Raw genomic sequence first — 23,877 nt, 5'->3', positions numbered from 1 at the left:
TCAATCAAACAATCCTAACCTTTGATTGGCAGTCTTTTTCTCTATTGAATTGGGGTCATTGGATATTTTTCGCCTTGACCATCAAATCCATGTATCAGCCAGAGAATCAAAGTTTTTCTCTTCCATAATCCAAACCACTGAAATTAAGGCCCACCCAAATGCATATATGCACTTGGACAACCATAAATAATGAAAAAAGAAAAACCAAAAAACAAAAAACAATTTCCAAAATCCAATCTCATGCCTATAAATATGGGCATGGTTGTGACAGTAAATTATCTTCTTTGGTCTGTCTCTAAGGCTTATGTAAATCCTTTTCTCTTTGTCTCTATAGAGATGTGCTAAGCCCAAATGGGAGCCCTTCCACACACCACAACAGATGCCAACGCGGCAACTGTGTTTGAGGTCTTAACCGTCCATCAGCTGAGCCCCATTCTGCAGACGCCCCTTCCTGACCATCTGGCCAATCAGCAGATAAAAAAGGGCAGGGGTCTGATTTTTTGTCATGGGATTTAAATGGTGGGACCCATCTGATGGACGGCTCGTATCTCAGATGTGTAGACCACTATCACATGGGTGGCAGATCGATGGCTCCCTTGTGAGTTCGATGTGGGTATGATATGATGGTTTGGTATTTGATTCATTGGTGCAGATGGGTTTCTAGGTTTGGAGATTTTACTAGCAAAGATGGCGAATTCCGTGCAAAAATGTACAGTCTGGATGCTATCTTGTCTTCTCTACGCAGGTTTGTGGTTGAAACGAACTAGTTCTGATAGTTTTTTTTTGCCGATATTCACGTACAGATATTTCTTTCCAGACAGCCTGACACGTGTAGAACTTTCAATTCGTGCAATGGGTGGGCACCTTGTAGGATTTGGTGGACCGGTGTGGCCCACCCAATCTGTTGATTGATCTGATTTTCATAGCAAGGTGATCATCTTCATGGTAATGTGGCTACCTTGTAGGATTTAGTGGACTGGTGTGGCCCACCCAATATGTTGATTGACCTGATTTTCATACCAAGTTGATCATCATGGTGTAGCCCCCCGCTACTCTAGAATGGAGCTCAGTACTGGTACTGGTCGGTTCTGGAAAAGCTCTGTGGGCCCCATCATGATGTATGTGTCTTATCCATACCATCGATCATTTTGAAGGATCATTTTAGGGCATGATACCAAAAATGAGGTAGACCCAAATCTCAGGTGGACCACACCACAGGAAACAGTGGTGATTGAATGTGCACCATTAAAAACTTCATAGGGTCCATTGTAAGGTTTATTTGCCATCCAACCTGTAAAGGGAAAACACAGATATCAGCTTCATCCAAAACTTTCGTGGCCCCAAGAAGTTTTTAGTGGTGGGCATTCATTCACCGCTGTTTTCCAAGGTGTGGTCCCACTGAGATTTTGATGTGTCTCATTTTTGGGTTGGTACTTAAAAATAATATGGAAAAATGGATGGACGGAGTGGATAAAATACATACATCATGGTGGGCCCACGGAACTATTTCCAGCACCGACCAGTACCTTCCAATCCGGTTGATGCTCGTATGCAACCGTTGTATGTATCTGTCTTTGTAAAGTAGGTTGGAGAAAAATATTGTTATTCTTGCATATTATGACCATTACCAGAAAGAACTTTGATACTCTGGCACAGTGTGATGGATGACACGCAGGCACTTAGAAATTTCTTATGTGGCATATTAGTAATGCAAATTATGTGGCCCGGGATGTATTCTTGAAAGATAAATGAGGCTTATTTGGTTCTGACGATCAGATTGGTCCGTATTTCTTGGACCCTGAAAAATGAGAACCATCCAACGGTCCTATTTAAAAAGAAAAAGAAAAAAGTGCTTTCTAATCAGAGGTTAGGATTGTTCAACCAATCTGATTTTAGATTTTAGGACTGTGACTTAGCAACAGTAACTACAATTTAGCCAGTGTAATTTGCGCTAATTACGTGCCACGAATAATACAATTTCTGAGTGCTTGTATATCAAGCGTCATACCTGGCAGAGTACCAAATACCTTCCCGTCGTTACCAGCGAAGAAGGGCCCATTTAGGCGCGGATTACTGTGGACTGACGACGTCACCAGCGAGGTGGCTACTTGTCGGTGCTCTGTGGGCCCTACCATTATGTACGTATTTTATCCACGCCGTCCATCTATTTTTACAGATCATTTTAGGAGATGAGCCTAAAAACGAGAAAGATCCAAATTTCCAGTGGACCACACCACAGGATAAAAGAGGTGATTGAACACCCACCGTTAAAAACTTCTTAGGGCATACTGTAATGTTTACTTGCCATCCAATCTGTTGATTAGGTCACACAGACCTGGATTGATTAGGTCACACAGACCTGGATGACACAAATATCAGCTTCATCTAAAACTTGTGGCAATTGAGAAGTTTTTAATGGTGGCCGATTGGTCCACATGAAATTTGGATCTGTCTCACTTTTGGGCTCATGCCATAAAATGATCCATAAAAGGGGATGGACGGCGTAGATAAAACACATACATCATGGTGGGACCCACAGTGTACAGACCAATAGCGACCGGCTACTTGCGGCGTCAGTAGGCAATCCGTGACCGGTATTGCATCGATAACCATACGATGTAGTATTTAGCCTACAGTGATGTTTGTGTGCAATCATAGCCGTGCATCAAGTAGGCCCCACCATAGAGGCCGGCTTAAAAATCAGACTGATCCAAAACTCATGTCCGGTTAGCACACATTATGAACGGTTTAGATTTCATGTTCACACCACAGTGACTCTACACAATATACTTTCATTTATATGGTGCGGTCACTGCACGTGGCATACGTTCATCTAAATCCAAAAACCATCCAAATCTACGCCTATCGTGGATGAGGGGCGACCAAAACATCAACGGATGGTCGGATTTGTTCCATTGTCAGCCATCAAATGGACGGTCAAAAAGTGAAATAGCGCCTATGGTCTCAATCAAACACAACGTTCGGGATTCCGATAGATTTAATTTTAATGTTATGCTCCATTATAGTGAGGCCCACTACTTGGATGGATTGGTTCGTTGTACAGCATGCCACACGTACGGTGACTTGTACATGCACGCTTAGCATGCCCCCAAAGTCCAAGGTCTTTCAGTTGAAAGTAGACCATTGCTGTAAATGGCTTCATAACCGTCCATTTTGAAAGGTTATGATTGTTCGATTGAGAAGATTTCTGGGGTACGGTCCATCTTCGGTTGTATATCGTGCACAGTGGGTATTTCCTGCCCCTGGGGAACACCTATATCCACCTCTATCAGTTTTTCCAGCTCATTTTAGGGAATTATTAAAAAAGATGAAGCAGATCTAAATCTCTAAGTGGGCCACAAACAGTGGTTATTGAACACCCACCATTAAAAACTTCCTAAGGCCCACCATAATGTTTATTTGCCATCCATTTTTAATGCCCACCATAATGTTTATTTGCCATCCAACCTGTTGTTAAGGTAACATGCCCTGGAAGAAGGGAAAACACAAATATCAGACTTGATCCAAAACTATCCAACCTGTTGTTAAGGTAACAGGACCAGGAAGAAGGGAAAACACAAATATCAGACTTATCCAAAACTATCCAACCTGTTGTTAAGGTAACAGGACCAGGAAAAAGGGAAAACACAAATATCAGACTTGATCCAAAACTATCCAACCTGTTGTTAAGGTAACAGGACCTGGAAGAAGGGAAAACACAAATATCAGACTTATCCAAAACTTCTATGGCTCACAATAAGTTTTTAAAGGTCAATCATCACTTTTTCCTTAACGGTGTTTTCCACTTGAGATTGGACCATGCCCTAAAATTAGCTGGAATTGGAGTCGTAGATATACGAGCGTTACCAAGGTAACAACTAATCCGCTCTCACTGGGTGGCGACGGCAACACCATCCAGCTAGGTCAATGGTGTTGGGTACTAGGGGTGTACACATTGGCCTCAGCTCGACTAAGCTCGGCCACTAGCTGACCTAGCTTGAACTTGACTCAGCTCGGTTAGCAGCTTGGGCCGGTTTGAGCCAAGTTCGAGCCAAAATCGAGCCTATGCAGTATTTTCACAAACATATGCAATGCACTTTCAATTTCTCACTGTATATAAAATAGCTACAAGTATTTCATCAAACACCTTATAGGCCGGTAACATTAAAATCAAGGAAAAGTGATATTTGTTTCATATGCATACCTTCCTTGGCACCAGCCAACACTTCGTTGAGTCATTTCATCAAACACTTGGAGAGCAACATCAATATCAAAGTAACTGAGTCACCAAACTAGTTCAATCCGAGTTCATTTTGAGTTGGGGTTTGATCCGAGTCGAGTTGAGTCGAGCTTGGGCAAGCTCGAACTTGGTTGGAAATTTATTCGAGCTCATAAAATCAGCTCGACTCAGCTCGAACTCAGCTTCGAACTGAGTCGAATCGAGCTTTTTTGAGTCGAGTCGAGCAAGCTAACTCAGTTCGTGTACACCCCTATTGGGTACTGTGGGGCCCACTGGTGTATGTGTTTTATATCTATGGTAATCATCCATTTTGCCAGCTCATCTTGAGGTATTAGCTAAAAAAAGGAAACAGATCTGAAGCTCAAGTAGACCACACACAGGAAACAATGACACCCACCATTGAAACCTTCCTAGGGCCCACCGTAATGTCTATTTGCCATCCAACTTGTAAAGGTCACAAAGTCCTGGATGAAAGAAAACACAAATATCAGCTTCATCCAAACCTTTTGTAGCCCTGAGAAGTTTTTAACGGTAGGCATTCAATCACCACTGTTTCCTATGGTGTGGTTCACTTAGCTTTTGATCTACTTCATTTTTGAGGTCATACTCTAAAATGAGTTGAAAAAACAGATGGACAGTGTGGATAGAACACATATGATCACACAAGATCCATAGCTAAAGTGGTATACTTAGCGAAGTGGAGTGTGTAGTAACGTGCAAACCAGGTGTGTGTGTGTGTGTGTGTGTGTGTGTGTGTCTATATATATATATATATATATATATATATATATATGGGAAAAGGTACTATACGCTCGACTATATGTTACCTTCCGTACGGTTGAGAGCTGGCAGCACACAAGTGGTCGGATGTTAAAAATTCCAACCCAACAGTAAGATTTTAAAGGAAAAGTGGAGAAATAAAACTGATTAAACCGGTTATTAAAATATGACTCAGAGTATTTCCTGCAAAAGCCTTTAGTATGAAGTAGTGCACTAGAATCCTGGGTGGGGCCTACCGTGTGAATTTTTGAGAAATCCACCCCGTCGATCCATTTTCCCGTATCATTTAAGGGGTTGAGCGTAAAATTGAACCAAATCCAAGTCTCAAGTTGATCGTATCACAGGAAACAGTGGGAATAATGATTTCAACCATTGAAATCATGTTAGACCCCGTAGTGATGTTTATTTGTCATCCAATCTATACATAAGATCATATAGATATGGACGAAGAGAAAAAACAAATATAAGCTTGATCTAAAACTTCCGTGGGCCCCAAGAATTTTTTTAATAGTAGATGTTCAATTCAACTTTTCATGTGGTGTGGTCCATTTGAACATTTTATATGATTAATTTTTGGGCTCAAGCCCTAACATCATATGGTAAAATGGATGGACGGAGTGGATCAGATACATAAATCATGGTGGACCTCATAGTGTTTACTTAGTATGCTATGGGTAGTGAGTTACTCAGCAATTTGCTTCCGTCGAACAGGGGCGCGAATTAGATAATGACGCGCTGAATAGCGAGACTCACTACTGAAGTGACATCACCAAGTTCCGTAGGCCCCATTATAATGTGTGTTTTATATCTACTCCTTCCATCCACTTGGAGAGATCATTTTAGGGAAATAGCCAAAGAACGAGTTAAATCTAAAGCTCTAGTGGACCCCAACACAGAAAACAGTGGGACAGTGACGCCCACCATTAAAAACTTCTAAATGCCACAAAAGTTTTAAATCAAGTTGATATTTGTGTTTTCCCTTCTTTCATGTCTTTTTTAACTTTTGAATAGGTTGGATTTCAAATAAACATTATGGTGGGCCTTAGGATAGTTTCAATATTAGGAATCACTCTCCCCACTGTTTTCTGTGGTTTGTCCACTACATATTTTTATCTACCTCATTCTTTGGCTCATGCCTTAAAATGATATCTCAAAATGGATGGACGGTGTGGATACAACACATACATCATAGTGGGGCCTACAAAACTTAGTGACGTCACTTTAGTAGCGGAATCGCTACTCAACCTTTCAGTATCTGACCCGTGTTTGTCAAACAGGCCCGTTCCGGAAACGGATTGGCTACTCCCTGCCACCGGAAGCGGATTGCGTAGTGAGTGCGGATTGCGTAGTGAGTAACTCACTATGCTTAGCGTACTGAGTAAACTCTGTGGGGTCCACTGTGATTTATTTATTTTATCCACTCTGTCCATTCATTTTACCAAATAATTTCAAGGGTATAGCCTAAAAATGAAATATATAAAATGTTTAAATGCTCTACACCACTGGAAATAGTTGAATTGAACGTCTACAGTTGAAATTTTTTAGGGGCCACAGAAGTTTTGGATCAAGCTTATATTTGTTTTTCGCATTCATCTATGTCTTAATGATCTTATGAACAGGTTGAATGAAAATTAAGCATCACTGTGGGGCCTAGCAAGGTTTCAACGGTGGAAATCATTATCTCCACTGCTTCCTGTGGTATGGTTAACCTAATCTTTGGATATACTTTAATTTTGGTCTCAACCCCTTAAATTAGATGGAAAAACGAATGGACGATGTGGATAGATCACATACAGTCAAGGTGGCCAAAGTAACTTAGTACGCAATCCGATTTCCCCGCCACCCGCCAATGGCGGGTGGGTGGTCAGTGCTTTATGGGCCCCACAATGATGTATGTGTTTCATTCATGCCGTCCATCTATTTTTCTAGATCATTTTCGGATATGAGACAAAAAATAAGGTATATCCCAATCTCAAGTGGACCACATTGCGGGAAACAGTGTTGATTGAATGTCGACCATTAAAAACTTTTTTGGGATCCAAAGTAGTTTTGAATCAAGATGATATTTGTTTTCTCACTTAATCTATGTCTGTATGACCTAATCAACAGATTGGATGTCAAATAAATAGTACAGTGGGCCTTAGGAGGATTTTAATGGTGGATATACAATCACTATTGTTTTCCTATGGTGTGGTCCACTTGAGATTTATATCCCTTTCATTTTTGGGATAAAGTCATAACATGATATGTAAAAATGAATAAACGACATGGATGAAACACATACATCAAGGTGGGGCCCATAGAGTATCGACCATCACCACCCGGCTAGTGGCAGGGGAATAGCAAATTCATTTCTGGCCGTTCCGCACTGTCGCAAAAGATAGAGGACAGGGATTGCGTCTTACTCAGTAATCTGTCCGGCAGGGCTCTGTGGGGCCCAACGTGATGTAATTATTTCATCCATGTCGTTCATTGTTTTTCTCATATTATTTTAAGTTATGATCCTAAAAATGAAGCAAGTCCACAGCTCCAATGGACCACACCAAATGAGGCTGTAGTGATAATGATACCCACTGTTGAAATCTTTTTAAGGGCTACCGTGATGGTTTTTTTACCATCCAACCTATTCAAAAGGTCATGTAGATGTGGAAGAAGTGAAAACACAAATATCAGATTGATCTGAAAATTCTTCATCTCCTAAGAAGTTTTTAATGGTGGATGTTCAATCCTCAACTTGTGGTCCACTTGATCCCTGGACCTAACTCATTTTTTGGATCATAACTTAAAATGATATGAGAAAAACGGATGGACGGGGTGGATTTCTCAAAAAAACCCTACGGTAAGCCCTACTTACGTTTCTAGGGCAGGACCTTCATGCGGCGGCTTTTTGTAGAAAATATATGTGTGAGAGAGAGAGCCAGTTTCACCGGTTTTGTTTCTCCACTCACCTATGAAATCTCACCTTTCTCCCTATAAAATCTCACCGTTCCTTTGAAACTTTCACCATCCGACTGCTAGCACAGTGCCAATACTCGACCTTATGGGAAGCTCGATTGAATAGAACCTTTTCCTATATATATATATAAATATATATATATATATATATATATATATATATATATATATATATATATATAGGAAAAGGTACTATACGCTCGATCGTATGTTACCTTCCATACGGTCGAGAGTTGGCAACACACAAGTGGTCGGATGTTGAAAATTCTAACCCAACGGTAAGATTTTAGAGGATAAGTGGAGAAACAAAACCGATGAAACGGGTTATTAAAATATGACTCCGAGTATTTCCTGCAAAAGCCTTTAGCATGAAGTAGTGCACTAGAATCCTGGGTGGGGCATACCGTGGGATTTTTTGAGAAATCCACCCCCTTCCATCTATTTTTCCATATCATTTAAGGGGTTGAGCCTAAAATTGAACCAAATCCAAGTCTCAAGTTGATCGTATCACAGGAAACAGTGGGAATAATGATTTCAACCATTGAAATCATGTTAGGCCCCACATTGATGTTTATTTGTCATCCAATCTATTCATAAGATCATACAGACATGGATGAAGAGAAAAAACAAATATAAGCTTGATCCAAAACTTCCGTGGGCCCCAAGAATTTTTTTAACAATAGATGTTCAATTCTACTGTTTCATGTGGTGTGGTCCATTTGAACATTTTATATGATTAATTGTTGGGCTCAAGCCCTAAAATCGTATGGTAAAATGGATGGACGGAGTGGATCCGATACATAAATCATGGTGGACCTCACAGTGTCTACTCAGTACCCTAAGGGTAGTGAGTTACTTCGCAATCTGCTTCTGTCGAACAGGGGCGCGGATTAGATAATGACACGCTTAGTAGCGAGACTCACTACTGAAGTTACGTCACCAAGTTCCGTGGGCCCCATTATAATGTGTGTTTTGTATCCACTCCTTCCATCCACTTGGAGAGATCATTTTAGGGCAATATTTAAAGAACGAGTTAAATCCAAAGCTCCAGTGGACCCCAGCACAGAAAGCAGTGGGACAGTGACGCCCACCATTAAAAACTTCTAAATGCCACAAAAGTTTTAGATCAAATTGATATTTGTGTTTTCCCTTCTTTCATATCTTTTTTAACTTTTGAACAGGTTGGATTTCAAATAAACATTATGGTGGGCCTTAGGATAGTTTCAATTGTGGGAATCACTCTCCCCACTGTTTTCTGTGGTGGGGTCCACTACAGATTTTTATCTACCTCATTCTTTGGCTCATGCCCTAAAATGATATCTCAAAATGGATGGACGGTGAGGATGCAACACATACATCATAGTGGGGCCTACAAAACTTAGTGACGTCACTTTAGTAGAGGAATCGCTGCTCAACCTTTCATTATCTAACCCGCGTACGTCAAATAGGCCCGTTCCAGAAACGGATTGGCTACTCCCTGCCACCGAAAGCGAATTGCATAGTGAGTGCAGATTGCGTGCTTAGAGTACTGAGTAAACTCCGTGGGGTCCACTGTGATTTATTTATTATATCCACTCTGTCCATTCATTTTACCAAATAATTTCAGGGGTATAGCCTAAAAATAAAATATATAAAATGTTTAAATGGACCACACAATAGGAAATAGTTGAATTGAACGTCTACAGTTGAAATTTCTTGGGGGCCACAAAAGTTTTGGATCAAGCTTATATTTGTTTCTCCCATTCATCTATGTCTGTATAATCTTATGAACAGGTTAGATGAAAATTAAACATCACTGTGGGGCCTAGCAAGGTTTCAACTGTGGAAATCTTTATCTCCGCTGCTTCCTGTGATATGGTCCACTTGATCTTTGGATATGCTTCAATTTTGGTCTCAACCCCTTAAATTAGATGAAAAAACGAATGGACGGTGTGGATAGATCACATACATTCAAGGTGGGCCCAAGTAACTCAGTATGCAATCCGATTTCCCTGCCACGTATGAGACCAAAAATAAGGTATACCCAATCTCAAGTGGACCACATTACAAGAAACAGTGTTGATGAAACGTCAACCATTAAAAACTTTTTGGGATCCAAAATAGTTTTGGATCAAGATGATATTTGTTTTTTTCACTTCATCTATGTCTGTATGACCTAATCAACAGAGTGGATGTCAAATAAAAAGTATAGTGGGCCTTAGGAGGATTTTAATGGTGGACATACAATCACTATTGTTTTCCTATGCTGTGGTCCACTCGAGATTTATATCCCTTTCTTTTTGGGATAAAGCCATAACATGATATGTAAAAATGAATAAACGACATGGATGAAACACATACATCATGGTGGGGCCCATGGAGTACTGACCATCACCACCCAGCTAGTGGTGGGAGAATAGCCAATTCGTTTCTGCCCGCTCCGCACTGACGCAAAAGAAAGAGGATAGGGATTGCGTCCTACTTGGTAATCTGTTTGGCAGGGCTTTGTAGGGCCCAACGTGATATAATTGTTTTATCCATGTCGTTCAATGCTTTTCTCATATTATTTTAAGTTATGATCCTAAAAATGAAGCAGGTCCACATCTCCAATGGACCACACTAAATGAAGCTACAGTGATAATGACACTCACCGTTGAGACCTTTTTAAGGGCCGCCGTGATGTTTTTTTTTACCATCCAACCTATTCAAAAGGTCATGTAGACGTGGATGAAGTGAAAACACAAATATCAGATTGATCTAAAAATTCTTCATCTCTTAAGAAGTTTTTAATGGTGGATGTTCAATCCCCAACTTGTGGTCCACTTGATTCCTGGACCTGACTCATTTTTTAGATCATAACTTAAAATCATATGAGAAAAACGGATGGACGGGGTGGATTTCTCAAAAAACCCCACGTTAAGCCGTATCTAGGTTTCTAGGGCAGGACCTTCATGCATAGGGTTATATATATATAACCCTGCCCACTCATGTGGGACTCTCACAGACACGTGCCGATCCAAAAAATGCACGAGGGTTCGCATGCATGCAGTGCATCCTAGCCGCAGAATGGTTACATTTTTCACTTCGACAGTCCATTGTGCATAGCCACCTGTTCTAAGATGGCCAACTAGGCAGTTGATCCAATCCGTTCAGCGAGATTTTTGGACCATAGCCCATTTAAAGTGGGGCCCACAATTTGGATTGAAGTACACGCATGCCAGATCAACGGCTGCATTTCGCTGATCTTTGTAACATGGCCAGTTAATGTTTTTGCTGTTTTGATGATGGGGGTGTTACAGGGATTGTCGCTGAGGCTTTACACTACGATTATTCAGCAACAATTGAGGCAAGCTTTCTTCTTCGGTTCTGATGTAGATACTCTCTTTCATTTCCTGCCGGCAGTACTAGTAGTAGCCCTTGCATCTTACATGGTATGGGCCAAAATAGATAGTTTAGGATGATCCAAACCATTGGTCTGGTGGCTGTATCCCAGAAAATGGGCTACTGGACTTTAATAGCCGCCACATTAATGACGTAGAAACAAACGATATAAAAAAAACAATAAAATAAATAAATACAAAAAGGTCACAGCCAGAATATTAACAATGGCCAACATTCAATGGGCTAAATTCACAAAAATCAAGAGGCAGGTATTCCAATCAAGATTCCATGCTATGCGTTCTCAATGAGCGCGTTTGGTTGCACTAAATGTCATGAAATTTCATGTGCAAGATATCATAATATTTCATGAAATTGGTTGGTGCAACCAAATCCTCCCTAAAGTAGCAAAGGAAATGAGCAATTTCTATATTAACTAAAGAAAATAGAAACAGCCCTTATCTGAGCCACCGCATAGTACCTGGTCTCAGCACTAGAACGCCCCATGTCTTGCTTTTCGATCTCCAAGAAATAAAAGCATTGCATAAAAATACATAAAATCCAATGGATGAACACCGATGAAAAGGATCACCTGCCAATCAGCATCTGTATAAGCCATTGGGTGGGAGGCTAATGAAGATGATACAAAAAAACAAATGCTCAATAAAGAGTCCCACAAACATATCTGATGATATAATGAACACATCATGACAACTCGAAAATCCCCTATGGTCAATGGCTTACCAAAAAAAAAAAAAACCAGCTTTGAAAATAAAAATAAAAATACAAGATCCTTGATATAAGTCCAAAGAGCACAAAGAAGTAAGTTCTAAAAACCCTTGCTCAAATACCAGGTAGGGAAATGGAAGTAGAATGGTTAATTTCTAATTTCTATTAACCAGGACATGTAAAATAAGAAGAAGGCCCGTTCGGTAGACACCTAAAGATGAGTTCATCTCATTTTTGTTAATCATGATTATGTAATGGATATCATGGTTGTTGTTTATCAAGATTATTTTTAATCCGTATTAAAAAGAAATGTGATCTCTAATACAGAATAATAGGTTTAAATAAGATGAACTCATCTTTAGGCATTTACCTAGTGGGCCCTAAGATAATCTCAATTATATATAACTGAATACCCTTAGCAGACACATATCTAACATGGTAAAAAATACAAGTTTAGCCCCATCAGATCACCAGACTGACCTGATTTTCAGGCCATGCAGGTAGCAAACAAACCATCTCTAACACGCATGCTACATTCGCACATGTGAGTCACATTAGATAGGTGATTGTGATTAATCATCAACCATCTTTTTTTTTTTTTTTTTTATATTTATTACTTTTATTCAGTGTTTAGAAGAACCTCTCAAACCTCAGTATGGAGGAGGCATTCTCATCAACCCCCAATTTAACCATGGTCTGAAAGGATGGTCAAGATTTGGCCTGGCCCAGATCGAAGAGAGGGTGTCAAAAGGAGGAAACAGGTTCATCGTGGCCCACAGCAGAAACCAATCAGATGATAGCGTCTCACAGAAGCTTTATTTGTACAAAGACAGGCTCTACACTTTCTCTGGTAATTTTCCTTATTCTATAAAGAGGTACCAACATGGACAAATCATAACATATACACTGAATAAGGATGCATAAGCACTCTGTTAGTATGCATATTGTAGATTGAATCATTCCTCAACATGCTAATCTCAATCAGCAGGGATAAGGTTTATATGATGATGATGATGAACTATTCAGCATACAATCCACTGCAAGTGCACTTAGCGGGCAGTGATCAGGAATCAGGATTATACCCAAGTATGATAATGGGAGTACATCAGGTGGGCCCCACCAGTCAGATGCCCTGGTCCTGTAATCAGTCTGTGTGCACGTCCATTGGGTTACACATGTATTTAATTTGAATGTGGATCATTGGTCAATCTTTTCAACCATCTGCCTTCTTTTTCTTGTTCTTTTCTTCTTTTTTCTTACATGTGACCTACCAGATAAAGCAGACCGAGCCAATTTTTGGGGCATGCACATGGTGGAAATTGCCTGATTAACTGCTTTGGTCTTTTGATGGTTACGACATGGGCACCCCGAATTGTGCCCACTTAGAATTACATTTGCATGCGTAAGCCTGAGAAACTTGAGTTTTTTATTGGATGTTTTGTGTTCTTTCAGCTTGGATTCAGGTCAGTGAAGGAAATGTGCCAGTAAATGCAGTTTTCAAAACTGCAACCGGCCTTACAGATGCTGGCACAATCATTGCTAAGGCTGGCTGTTGGTCCATGATTAAAGGAGGATTTACGGTGGATGTCTCTGGTCCAGCTGAACTCTATTTTGATGTAAGTTCCTTCTTTTCACATATTTTACTATTATGAATCAACTAGTCAGGACTATTGTAGTCTTCGTGTGATTAATTACGACAATCAGGATGGCATTTTATTATTGTTCTGGCACTAAAATCTACTGATTGGACTATCCAAGTGTCCTAATTAATGCACCTAGAAGCTCTATAATTTATACTGCTCTAAGGAACAGAGGATCATTTCTCCAGGAACTGTATATCAAATGACATTGGACTTGTATTATCCTGGGCATGGATATGAATAGTGTTCTCAGGTTAGGGTCCATTTCCAGCCAACCAGACCATCAGCTTGAAGCGAGCAACTGTCCATGCCCCAAATCCTACAACACTGGACGATCCAGGCCACTAATCTTGGGTTCTCTTGAATCTAGACCATTGTTGTATTACTCTTTTCAACTATCCACTAGCAGGCCACAAATTGAAAGCTATAAAACTTGTCCAACAAGGAGATTTTTTTGGGCATGATTGATCCATATTTCTTTGGGTCATAGAATTCCTCATTTTTAAAGCTTGTCCAACAAATAATTTTCTTTTTTGGCATAATCGATCCATATTTCTTTGGGCATATGCTACTTCCTCACTTTTAAAGGCAGGTCCCTTCAAATATTTTTCGTTGGAGAATTGAAACCTTTCTAATCAAGGTCTATCCATTCAATTTCTACAGAGCAAATACACAAAAGTGGACATATGGGTAGACAGTGTATCCTTACAACCATTCACCAAAGCGCAATGGAGAGCTCACCAAGAAGAAAGCATTCAAAAGGTATCTCTTCATCTCTATGTCACCAATGTAGAAAGAGCTTCACGCTCCTTGGCCAAACAATCAGCCAAAGAATTAGCCTATCTAGGGATAAGACAAAAAAAAAAAAAAAAAAAAAAAAAGAAGAAGAAGAAGAAGAAGAAGAAGAAGAAAAAGGAAAAAAAAGAAAAGAAAAAAAGAAACAGAATACGAAGGAATCACCTCTTAAATGTCACTTGCAGTGAACTGAACCGCCGCTTCCATGGAACCAGCATAGATTTAGAAACCCATTAGTGCTCTAGCAATCACCCTTGAAGATGATCTCAGAACAACCTGCTATCCAACTGAATAGTTTCAGGCAAGTCTTTATCTCTTCCAAAAGGTAAAATTGATAATTCAAAAACAAGAATGACATGATACTCTCCCATACCCCTTATGTGGGAGGAGGTCGTGGTTTGAACCATAGATATGGCATTTGTATGGTGATCCAAACCATTCATTTATTATGGGGCTCCAGAAGATGGACCATAGGGGAAATTGACCTTACAATTCCAAAATCATGTAAACAATGTCACACTAAAATCATGGACCACATTTTGTAGATTTGTGTATGCCATTTTTAGGGTTAGAATTGTCAGATCACTGTGATTTTTAATTTATGATACTCATTATTGTCCCAAATGAAAGATTGGTTGGAGGCATCATACAAATGTAACATGTAAGGTATAGAAAGTGCAGAATGAAAGTGACTGATCTTATGCACTTCTAATTATAATGGTCAATACTGGCCCACCTCTCAAAACATTCACAGACTGTTGTAATGGTCATAATGGAAATATAACAGGACTTTTCATACATTTCTAGTTAAGGTCTTAAATTATACTGTTTATAATGGTCAGCATTGGAAATCATTATAACTGTCGATAATCACATGGTTTTTCTTTTTATGTTTTTCTGTCCTAAGAATTAGGGCATTAATAAGAAATTATTTGGAAAACATTATAACTTCGATAATAACTTGATTTTTCTATTTATTTTTTCTTTCCTAAGACTTAGGGAGTTAATAAGAAATTATTACAGCTAATGTCACAGAATAACAGCAGTCATAGAAGTACAATAGCAGTTCAGCTGAGGAGAAACTAAAATAAGAACCGAAAAAAAAAAAAAAAAAAAAAAGAAAGTAGCAGAGCACCATAAAAATATAACATGGTTATAAGTTACGATATCCATACCTGACAATAAGGCAATAGATGTTATTATTATTATTATTATTTGAAAGGTGGCTAAAATCTTATTAAACACACACACACACAAAAAATCAAATACAGAACAACTTTGGGGCCAATACCGAGTGACCCTTTCAACACTCCACAAAAAAAGAAAAAAATGAAAAAAAACGCTTATGACCACCACGGGTGTCCAACAAAGAAAAACAAGAAATACAACCCAAAAATACACCAGGAGGAAACAGTCACACAAATGCCAAACCATTTCCTTAAGTTACTGATAGCAATCTCACAGATGTCATCACATTCACAAACAGCCCTTCTACCGTAGGATTCTATGGAGGGGATTATAACGACATGGTATAGGGCCAGCAAACCATCATAAGGCAGTCGCTCAAGACCTGAATTCAATGCAATTTCAGGTGAGCTTGCGCCCACATGCAGAGATGTTCGATCATTTGGACACATCCATTTTCTGGGCAATACCATGGATGGGCAACTGAAACTCAACCTGAAACAGATTATTTTGAACATAGATACGCAAAGTAAAAAAAAAAGAAGACAATTTTGTTCTTATCTTTTCCTTTTTTTTATTACATACACACGCTCACACCCACACACACCACAATGGGCACTCAAACCCATAACCTCATAGTTGAAACTCACAAAGATGAGTTTCAATGCTTCACATTCAACCCCAAAACAATGGCCAGGATCATCTTATGCATCGAAAGATGAAATGTCCCAATGCAAGCGGTTGGCAAAAGCGGGGCACATGGCATCATAACTCAGACCATTGAATAGAAGGGCCCAACCAAAGATGGGGGACACCTGTTAAACCTCCCAGTCCAGAAGATCATAGTCATCGGACCACTGCAGTATATGTTTTTCTTAATATCTGCATGTTGGTCGGAGAACAAAGACATAGGATCTACCAACTTGGAAGATTTCTGGGACACCCCCCATTCAAGTTGGGATGCACCATATTGATGGTTTGGATCACCTAATGATGACCCCAGTCGCCAATGTTGACACATCAGGACGTTATTCCTTTTTTTTTTTTTTTAAAAAATAAAAAATAAAAATAAAAATAAAAAAATCATAAGTTCTTAATTATAAAAGCATTGCCCATGGACAAAAGCGCCTAGAGGATGGACGATTGTGATCGCTTGGCCATATCTGCATGTGGGCCAAGGGGTTGATGCACGCTAGTGAACATGAGTCCCAACTTTGGGGTAATGAACACAATCCAACCTATGCATGCAGGTACGCAAGAGGAAGGCCCGATTCCATGCCCTTGACACTGACGGGAACAGCCTTCCTGGTGCAATGCTCTCTGTCAAGCAAAACAAGGCGAGCTTCCCATTAGGTTGTGCCATCAACAGCAACATCCTCAACTACGCCGCCTACCAGAATTGGTTCGCCTCCCGATTTGCGGTGACTGTCTTCGACAATGAGATGAAATGGTATAGCACAGAGAAGTCCCCTGGCAAGGAGGACTACTCAGTCCCTGATGCCATGGTCGCATTTGCCAAAAGGAACGGCATCTCTGTGAGGGGCCACACCATCCACTGGGATAACCCTTCAGAGCAGCCCTATTGGGTTAATGCCCTCTCGCCGGATCAGCTGAAGGTAGCAGCATTCAGGAGGCTCAACTCAGTCGTCTCACGGTATGCAGGCCAGCTCATTGGGTGGGACATCAACAATGAGAATTTGCACTTTTCATTCTATGAGGACAAGTTTGGGCAGAATGCAACAGCGGCATTCTTCCAGAGAGCACATCAGCTTGATCCAAATAAAATAATGTTCATGAATGAATTCAATACAATAGAATACAAAGGAGACAGTAAGGCATCACCCGCCCAGTACCTAGAGAAGCTGAGAGAGATCATGGCCTACCCTGGGAATCAAGGGCCAACAGCGATTGGATTGGAGGGCCATTTTGATGTCCCCAACATTCCTTACATGAGATCCGCCATTGACATTCTTGCTTCAGCAAAGCTGCCCATATGGCTCACAGAGGTGGATGCTGCAAAAGACCCAAAACAGGTAACAACTATTGCACCCCATTGCAACTAAATTTCATGCTAAGACCTGCTATTTACATTTGATAAATGTTTCAGTGCCTCAGACCACTGTAAGCCCTCAGAGCACTATTTACATTTCATGCTTTTGCATCCCATTGCAACTAAATTTCACGCCATGACCTGCTATTTAGACCTGGACAGTCCAATTGACTGATCTGAACTGTCAATTAAATTCGGAACACATTTCTACCAACCAAAAATCACACTGATCAGATGATTGAATCCATCTATAATTTGGGATTATTTTCTATAACCATCCTTTTCCCAAGCCATGGATGGGATGGTTGCAAATGCCTAACAAAGGTAGTTCTTTAGAAATCTTAGGCAATCGATGATAATCCCTAACAAATAGATGGATCATATGCTTGCATAGACGTATTTTTATGCAAGTGGTCTTGAGTTCTTGAGCTTCCATATTTAGGGTCATTGATTTAATGGTTAATATTTGTTAGATTAGAGTGATGTTTTCATGATAGCCCATGAAATGTGCATTGGACCCAATGAACGGTCTAGATAAATGGATTGGCCTAACCTAAGTGTCCCGATGCAACTAGTAGCACTATAACTTAAATATTGCTCTGAGAGTCCTGGAGCGTTTCTGTTTACATCTCTACATACCAACTTTTTGAAGTGTATACCCTTTTCGCTAGCATATTCCAATGCTAAAGGTGGAAAAAGGTGTTTGCATTGAAGCATTGGGTGTAGTACTCTTTTTCCTCTCACGTCCCTATGCATCTGAAGGGCCTAGCTCTACATCATTCCACCATTCTGTGAACACAAATGTGTGGCTGAAACCTTCATTCCTTTGATGATTTTGGCCTCTTGGGGCTTTGTTCAACAGGCACAGTACTTAGAAGAGATCCTGAGAGAGGGCCATGCCCATCCAGCCGTTCAAGGGATCATAGTGTGGGCAGGTTGGAGTCCAGGAAGATGTAACAAGTTGTGCTTAACAGATGACAATTTCAAAAACCTTCCGACAGGAGATGTTGTGGACAAGCTCATCAACGAGTGGAAATCTTCCAATGTGGTGGGCATCACCGATCACAATGGCTTCTTTGAAGTTCCACTCTTTCATGGAGACTATGACGTGACAATCACACATCCATCTAAGAATACCTCCATGATTCAGACCATGAAGGTGACCCCACAGAGTCTAGAAGAAGAGACAATCTATGTTAAGGTGTATGCATGAAAGCTGTTTGAGCCTTTATTTTATTTTTTGAATAAATAGGGGAAATTTTCTCCTTTGGGAACGAAAAAGTTGGTTAGTACTAACCACCTTCATCCTTAGAAAATATAGAAGATGTGAGCGAATGATGGGATTGAGTTTTGCACTTTTTTTTTTTATAGTTTCTCTACAATTGTTTATGGTTCTCCTTATCCGTTTCTTTCTAAAGGGCATTTTAAGTATTGAAGGGCTGTGAGAAATAGTGAGGAATCTGTTGACCTGGACTTTTGTTCTCCCCCACATTCTGCCTGCTTTTTGAACCACCCATTTGACATTTTGGGACCCACTACATGCGAATGGGGAAAGGATCTTCAGCAATCAGCACCCTAAGTATAATAAATTTCTCTTTCAAAATAACAGCATTAAGGTCTACTTGGGCCAGGGTCAGTGGCAATGAGGATAAATGAGACACCAACTTTAACGGTGTATAACATAATAGGAGTATCCTTTGAAGAATAGTTTTATGTATGCACCAAAATCAAGTGTACAAACTATCTCCATTGTTGGTCTTTAGAGAAAAAAAAAATAAGTGGATAGGCCTAAAGGTACCAATTTGTGATAAAAATCTGATAAACCTCAAGGATTGATATTTTTAGATTATTATCAGAATTTATACTAAAGATGGAAAACCATCATACCTAAGAGGCTATCATGCAAAGTTAGTAATGACATTAGAAACAATTGACCCAATTTTGCCAACCCCAATTAGTTGGGCTAAGGCCCATATGATGATGATGACCTGATTTTCATACACCTGGAAATGTAGTCAGAGGCAACCCAGGTGCACCTAGGAATTTTGGGTCTAGTGCACCTCACATGGACCCCGGACGAGGCATTTCCCTCAGCCATGAGCCTAACGCCCAGCATCTGCATGCACCTAGCAGCATTTGCTGCGGCTTTTTGACCATTTAACATGAGGTACCTTACGAGAACCTTTATTGATTTAGAGAAAACATATGACGGGTCCTATAGAGTTAATTCGGTGGGTGTTGGGAACATGATATTAAAAAACAGTTAGGAAATGGCCATTATGTAACTGTAAAGATGGGATCCATTACATGTAACAGGGCCATAATGGCTATTCTAAAAAAAAGGGCCCGTACTGGGCCAATATAGGGGTGTAACGGGTCAACCCCAGCCCGTAATCATCCAGTATGAGGGCTTTCCAGTTTCTTCCTTTTGTTTGACTTCTTTTCTAAAGGTACCAACTGATCTATCAATAGAAGAGAGTACAAAGGCTCAAATGACAAAGTGGTATTACATCCAAGCTAGAATCCACCCATCATTTGGGTCAAAATCCTTTGTACAAGAAATCCAACCTATTACATTCATTTTAGCCCTCTTATTTTTTATTTTATTTTTTTAAATAATCATTATTACGGGATTGTAACGCAATTATATTCAGACTCCAAAAGCCTTGTTGTCACAACCACTATTACCATTTTTGTATACCTTGGTCAGGAAGTAAAGGAGTTTCAAGAGAATATATTGACGTGATTAAGATAATATATGAGGGAGCTGTAACAAATATGAAGACACTATTAGAGAGATAAGTGAGTTTCCAATCACTGTAGGCTTGCACCAAGGGTCGGCATTGAGCCCGTTCCTATTCACATCGGTTATGGACAAGTTAAAGAGGCATTTGTAGGATCATATCCTATGGTGTATGTTATTTGCAGATGATAGTTTTGATTGATAAGATGAGGGAGGGTGTAAACATAGAGCTAGATTGATGAGGACATCCGGGCACCTTTTCGAGTTTATTAGAAGAGGAGACTTGCTCCAGTTTCTTTATGGCTAGGTGATCATTACATGGAGCCCAGTGAACCCAATTTGAGTTCCTATCCATGTTGAAGACAAGACCCCATATATATGATCGTGTATCTTTGAAGATCCCACACTAGGAAGATGCATGTGGGTTGCTCGGTTGAGAGTATTGGATAGTTGAATCAATTAGATACATCTATCGGACCGTTGGATTTCACATGATGGGCCATCTTGATTGTTGTGTTGTCTTGATCATGGACTCATATTGAAGAGTAGTTTTAGTTATTTTATTTAGTTAGTTCGATTATTTTAGTTTATTTTATGATTTAGTTGATAATAGGGATCTTTTGGACATTTTATAGTATTAAGGGTGTTTTTGTAAAAACACTCCAAATAGAGCATATAAGGCTTGGACTTGTGAAGCCTAGGGCATTATTGGCTTTTAAATAAAAATTTCTTTTTGCCTTGTTTTGGAGCAAAATTCCTCCCGTGATTGGAGTTTGGTGTGAAGCCATGAAGTGATTCTAATTTCCTTTCTTTTATTCTCTTTCCAAGCAATCTTATTTTTTCTTTCTTCCCTTCTCATCTTCTCTTTTCCCCATTTTCTTTTGTTTCCAACCAAAATATCATCCCCAAAACCCTCTGGACCTAAACCCTAACCAACCGTACAATCGTACGAATCACCTCTCCTGTCCGTACGACCATATGAAGCGACTATATGGCCAACCCCATCCCCCCTTCTTTCCCTTTCTTTTTGGTGTTTGATCCCTCCCCTTTTAAATCCCATAACCCAACCTAACTCTAAAAGTTAAAAACCCTAACCCTAGAACCTAGATTTCTAAACTCTAATCTCCCAAATTCCTAAACCTTAAGTGTAAGACCCGTGTACCAGTCCGTACCGTTCCGTTAGCTTCCGCGGTCCTTCCGATCGAATTCTGGCAACGTTCGCACTATAATCGATGTTTGCGCGTGATCCTAAGCCAGGTCCCGCACACCGACGTCGGCTTGATTTGAAACCTATATCTTGGTGACCGCACCGTCACCGTGGTTCCAACGCTGCGACTTGCGTACCGAACCGATACCCAGGCTAGAAGATGTCGATCTGCGTTTATTCCGAAGAAACGCCGCGCGTTGCGAATCTTGAGAGAATCTCTACGATATGTCCCATCAATCAATCAATCAATCAATGTCAAGTACAACCATACCTCAAGTATAACAATCCATCCCTACTTTTTCAAAAGTCTACTCTCTTTCCACCTCACCATTCCTCTTTTTCCCATTTTCAACAACAACCATACCCCTTTTACAAATTTTCAACCCAACCCATCACCCATCACACCTCACCCATCCATATCATCTCTCTCTCTCTCTCTCTCTCTCATTTCTTAAATCTCCCAAGCAACTCAAGCCTCACACGTCCAACCCTTCTCTCCCAAACCACAAGTGTGGTCCACCTTCTTATCTTCCATCCACAACCTCTCATCTCTCATCCACACCATCAATCTTCCATCAACCTCCATCAAAAGGCAAGCTAAGGAGCATTGGAGTCTAAGGGACCAAGAAGAAGGAAGATAAGGTGGGTGATCTTTGAGTTTTCACCAACGATTCCTGATTTGGGGGCCCACTTGTTGGTGGGACCCATTTTGATGTATATGATTAAACCAAGAGGGGCCCATAGTAGCGGGGTCCCTCCACTCTACCGATCTCTCTCTATTGTTCTCTCTCTCTCTCTCTCTCTCTCTCTCTCTCTCTCTCTCTCTCTCTCTCTCCCTTTGTGATGGTGTGGATCCCACGAACTTGTGTTATATTTACCCTGTCCATCTACATCAGACGGTGTGGCCCACCCTATTGCAGGTGATGATCCACACCATCCACTGTTTGGATGGGTCCAATACAACCCTCTTTCTATATGTTATATTTTATATATATATATATATATATATATATATTATATAATATGTATTGTATATATATATTTTAAGATATACATTATATGTATTTATGTTGGTGGGCCATGTCCACGTGGGACCCACCACAATAGTGTGTTTACATATGCCGTCCAGCGTCCCTGGACGCTGGATGTTGGCGAACAGTGGAGTGTAAACTGGCATGGGTGTGCACTAGCGGGCTAGCCAAAGAGAAGGGAGTAGTGGGCCACCCATGCAGGCCCCACCTTGATGTTTTTATATAATCCAGGCCATCCATCCTCTTCCTTAGATCATTTTAGGAGTTGAGCTGAAAAATGATCTCAATCTGAACTTATGGTTGGTTATAGCATAGCGAACAAGTTTTCTACCATTGAAATACACCCCGATGTTGCTGTACATCAGAAAACTATTCAATATTGGTCTCGATAGATTTGTATCGAGCCACAGGGGCCAATGGCTGGTGTGGATCTTGCTGATGCGGGCCCCGCCTGTGAAAAACCGCAAAAAAATAATATTTAAAAAAAAAACAGCAGCAGCAACTGCTGCCACTGACAGAAGGCGCAGGTAGTGCCTACGCTGGACTGCCTGACGGACGGACCGAGCAGGGCCCTCACAGCCCAACTGTGGGCCCCACCTTTATGCGTTTTGGCCATCAACACCATGCATTTGATGGGTCCCCTCAGACCACGTGTCCACCCCAAAAATCAGCCTTATACGGAACTCATGTGGGCCACACCATTTAAAATCATGTGAAGATATGCTTAAACATATAAAGTCAGTTGGTGAGGCCTACCTGAAATTTGGATGCAGTTGAAACTTAGTCTGAACGGTCAGCCAAGTGGGACACGCATAGTGGGCGGGCTAGATCTGTGGACCACATCACGGTGGGCCCCAGGTTCGGGTGGTCTCATCAACAGTTTGAATGGCAGATAAACATTACCGTGGGCCCTGGTCCACGTGACCTCGTAAACAGATTGGATGACAGATAAATATCACGGTGGGCCCAAGGTCCACGTGACCTCATGAATAGGTTGTATGGTAGACAAACATCACAGTGGGCCCTACCTTGGTCCACATGGCTTTATGAACAGTTGGGTGGAAAATAAACATTATGTTGGGCCCTAGGCTGGGTGGAGAATAAACATTATAGTGAATCCTACTTAGAACCCACCTATGTATGTATTGTAATCCACACCCTCCAT

General features: G+C 40.5%; 1 protein-coding gene across 1 annotated transcript; it reads left to right on the top strand.

Annotated features, from left to right (window-relative positions):
* The first annotated feature begins 587 nt into the window (after nucleotides 1-587).
* On the top strand, nucleotides 588-18,978 carry LOC131218058 (endo-1,4-beta-xylanase 5-like). Its single transcript, XM_058212742.1, has 9 exons — nucleotides 588-598; nucleotides 653-745; nucleotides 804-867; nucleotides 11,254-11,385; nucleotides 12,689-12,911; nucleotides 13,514-13,677; nucleotides 14,365-14,463; nucleotides 16,932-17,714; nucleotides 18,594-18,978. The coding sequence occupies exons 1-9, from the start codon at nucleotides 588-590 to the stop codon at nucleotides 18,942-18,944; spliced, it is 1,920 nt and encodes a 639-aa protein (XP_058068725.1). The 3' UTR covers nucleotides 18,945-18,978.
* The last annotated feature ends 4,899 nt before the right edge of the window (nucleotides 18,979-23,877 follow it).

This window comes from Magnolia sinica, chromosome 11, assembly GCF_029962835.1.
Source record: "Magnolia sinica isolate HGM2019 chromosome 11, MsV1, whole genome shotgun sequence".
In the NCBI taxonomy this organism is placed as follows: Eukaryota; Viridiplantae; Streptophyta; class Magnoliopsida; order Magnoliales; family Magnoliaceae; genus Magnolia; species Magnolia sinica.
This window is presented reverse-complemented; position numbering and strand designations above follow the sequence as displayed.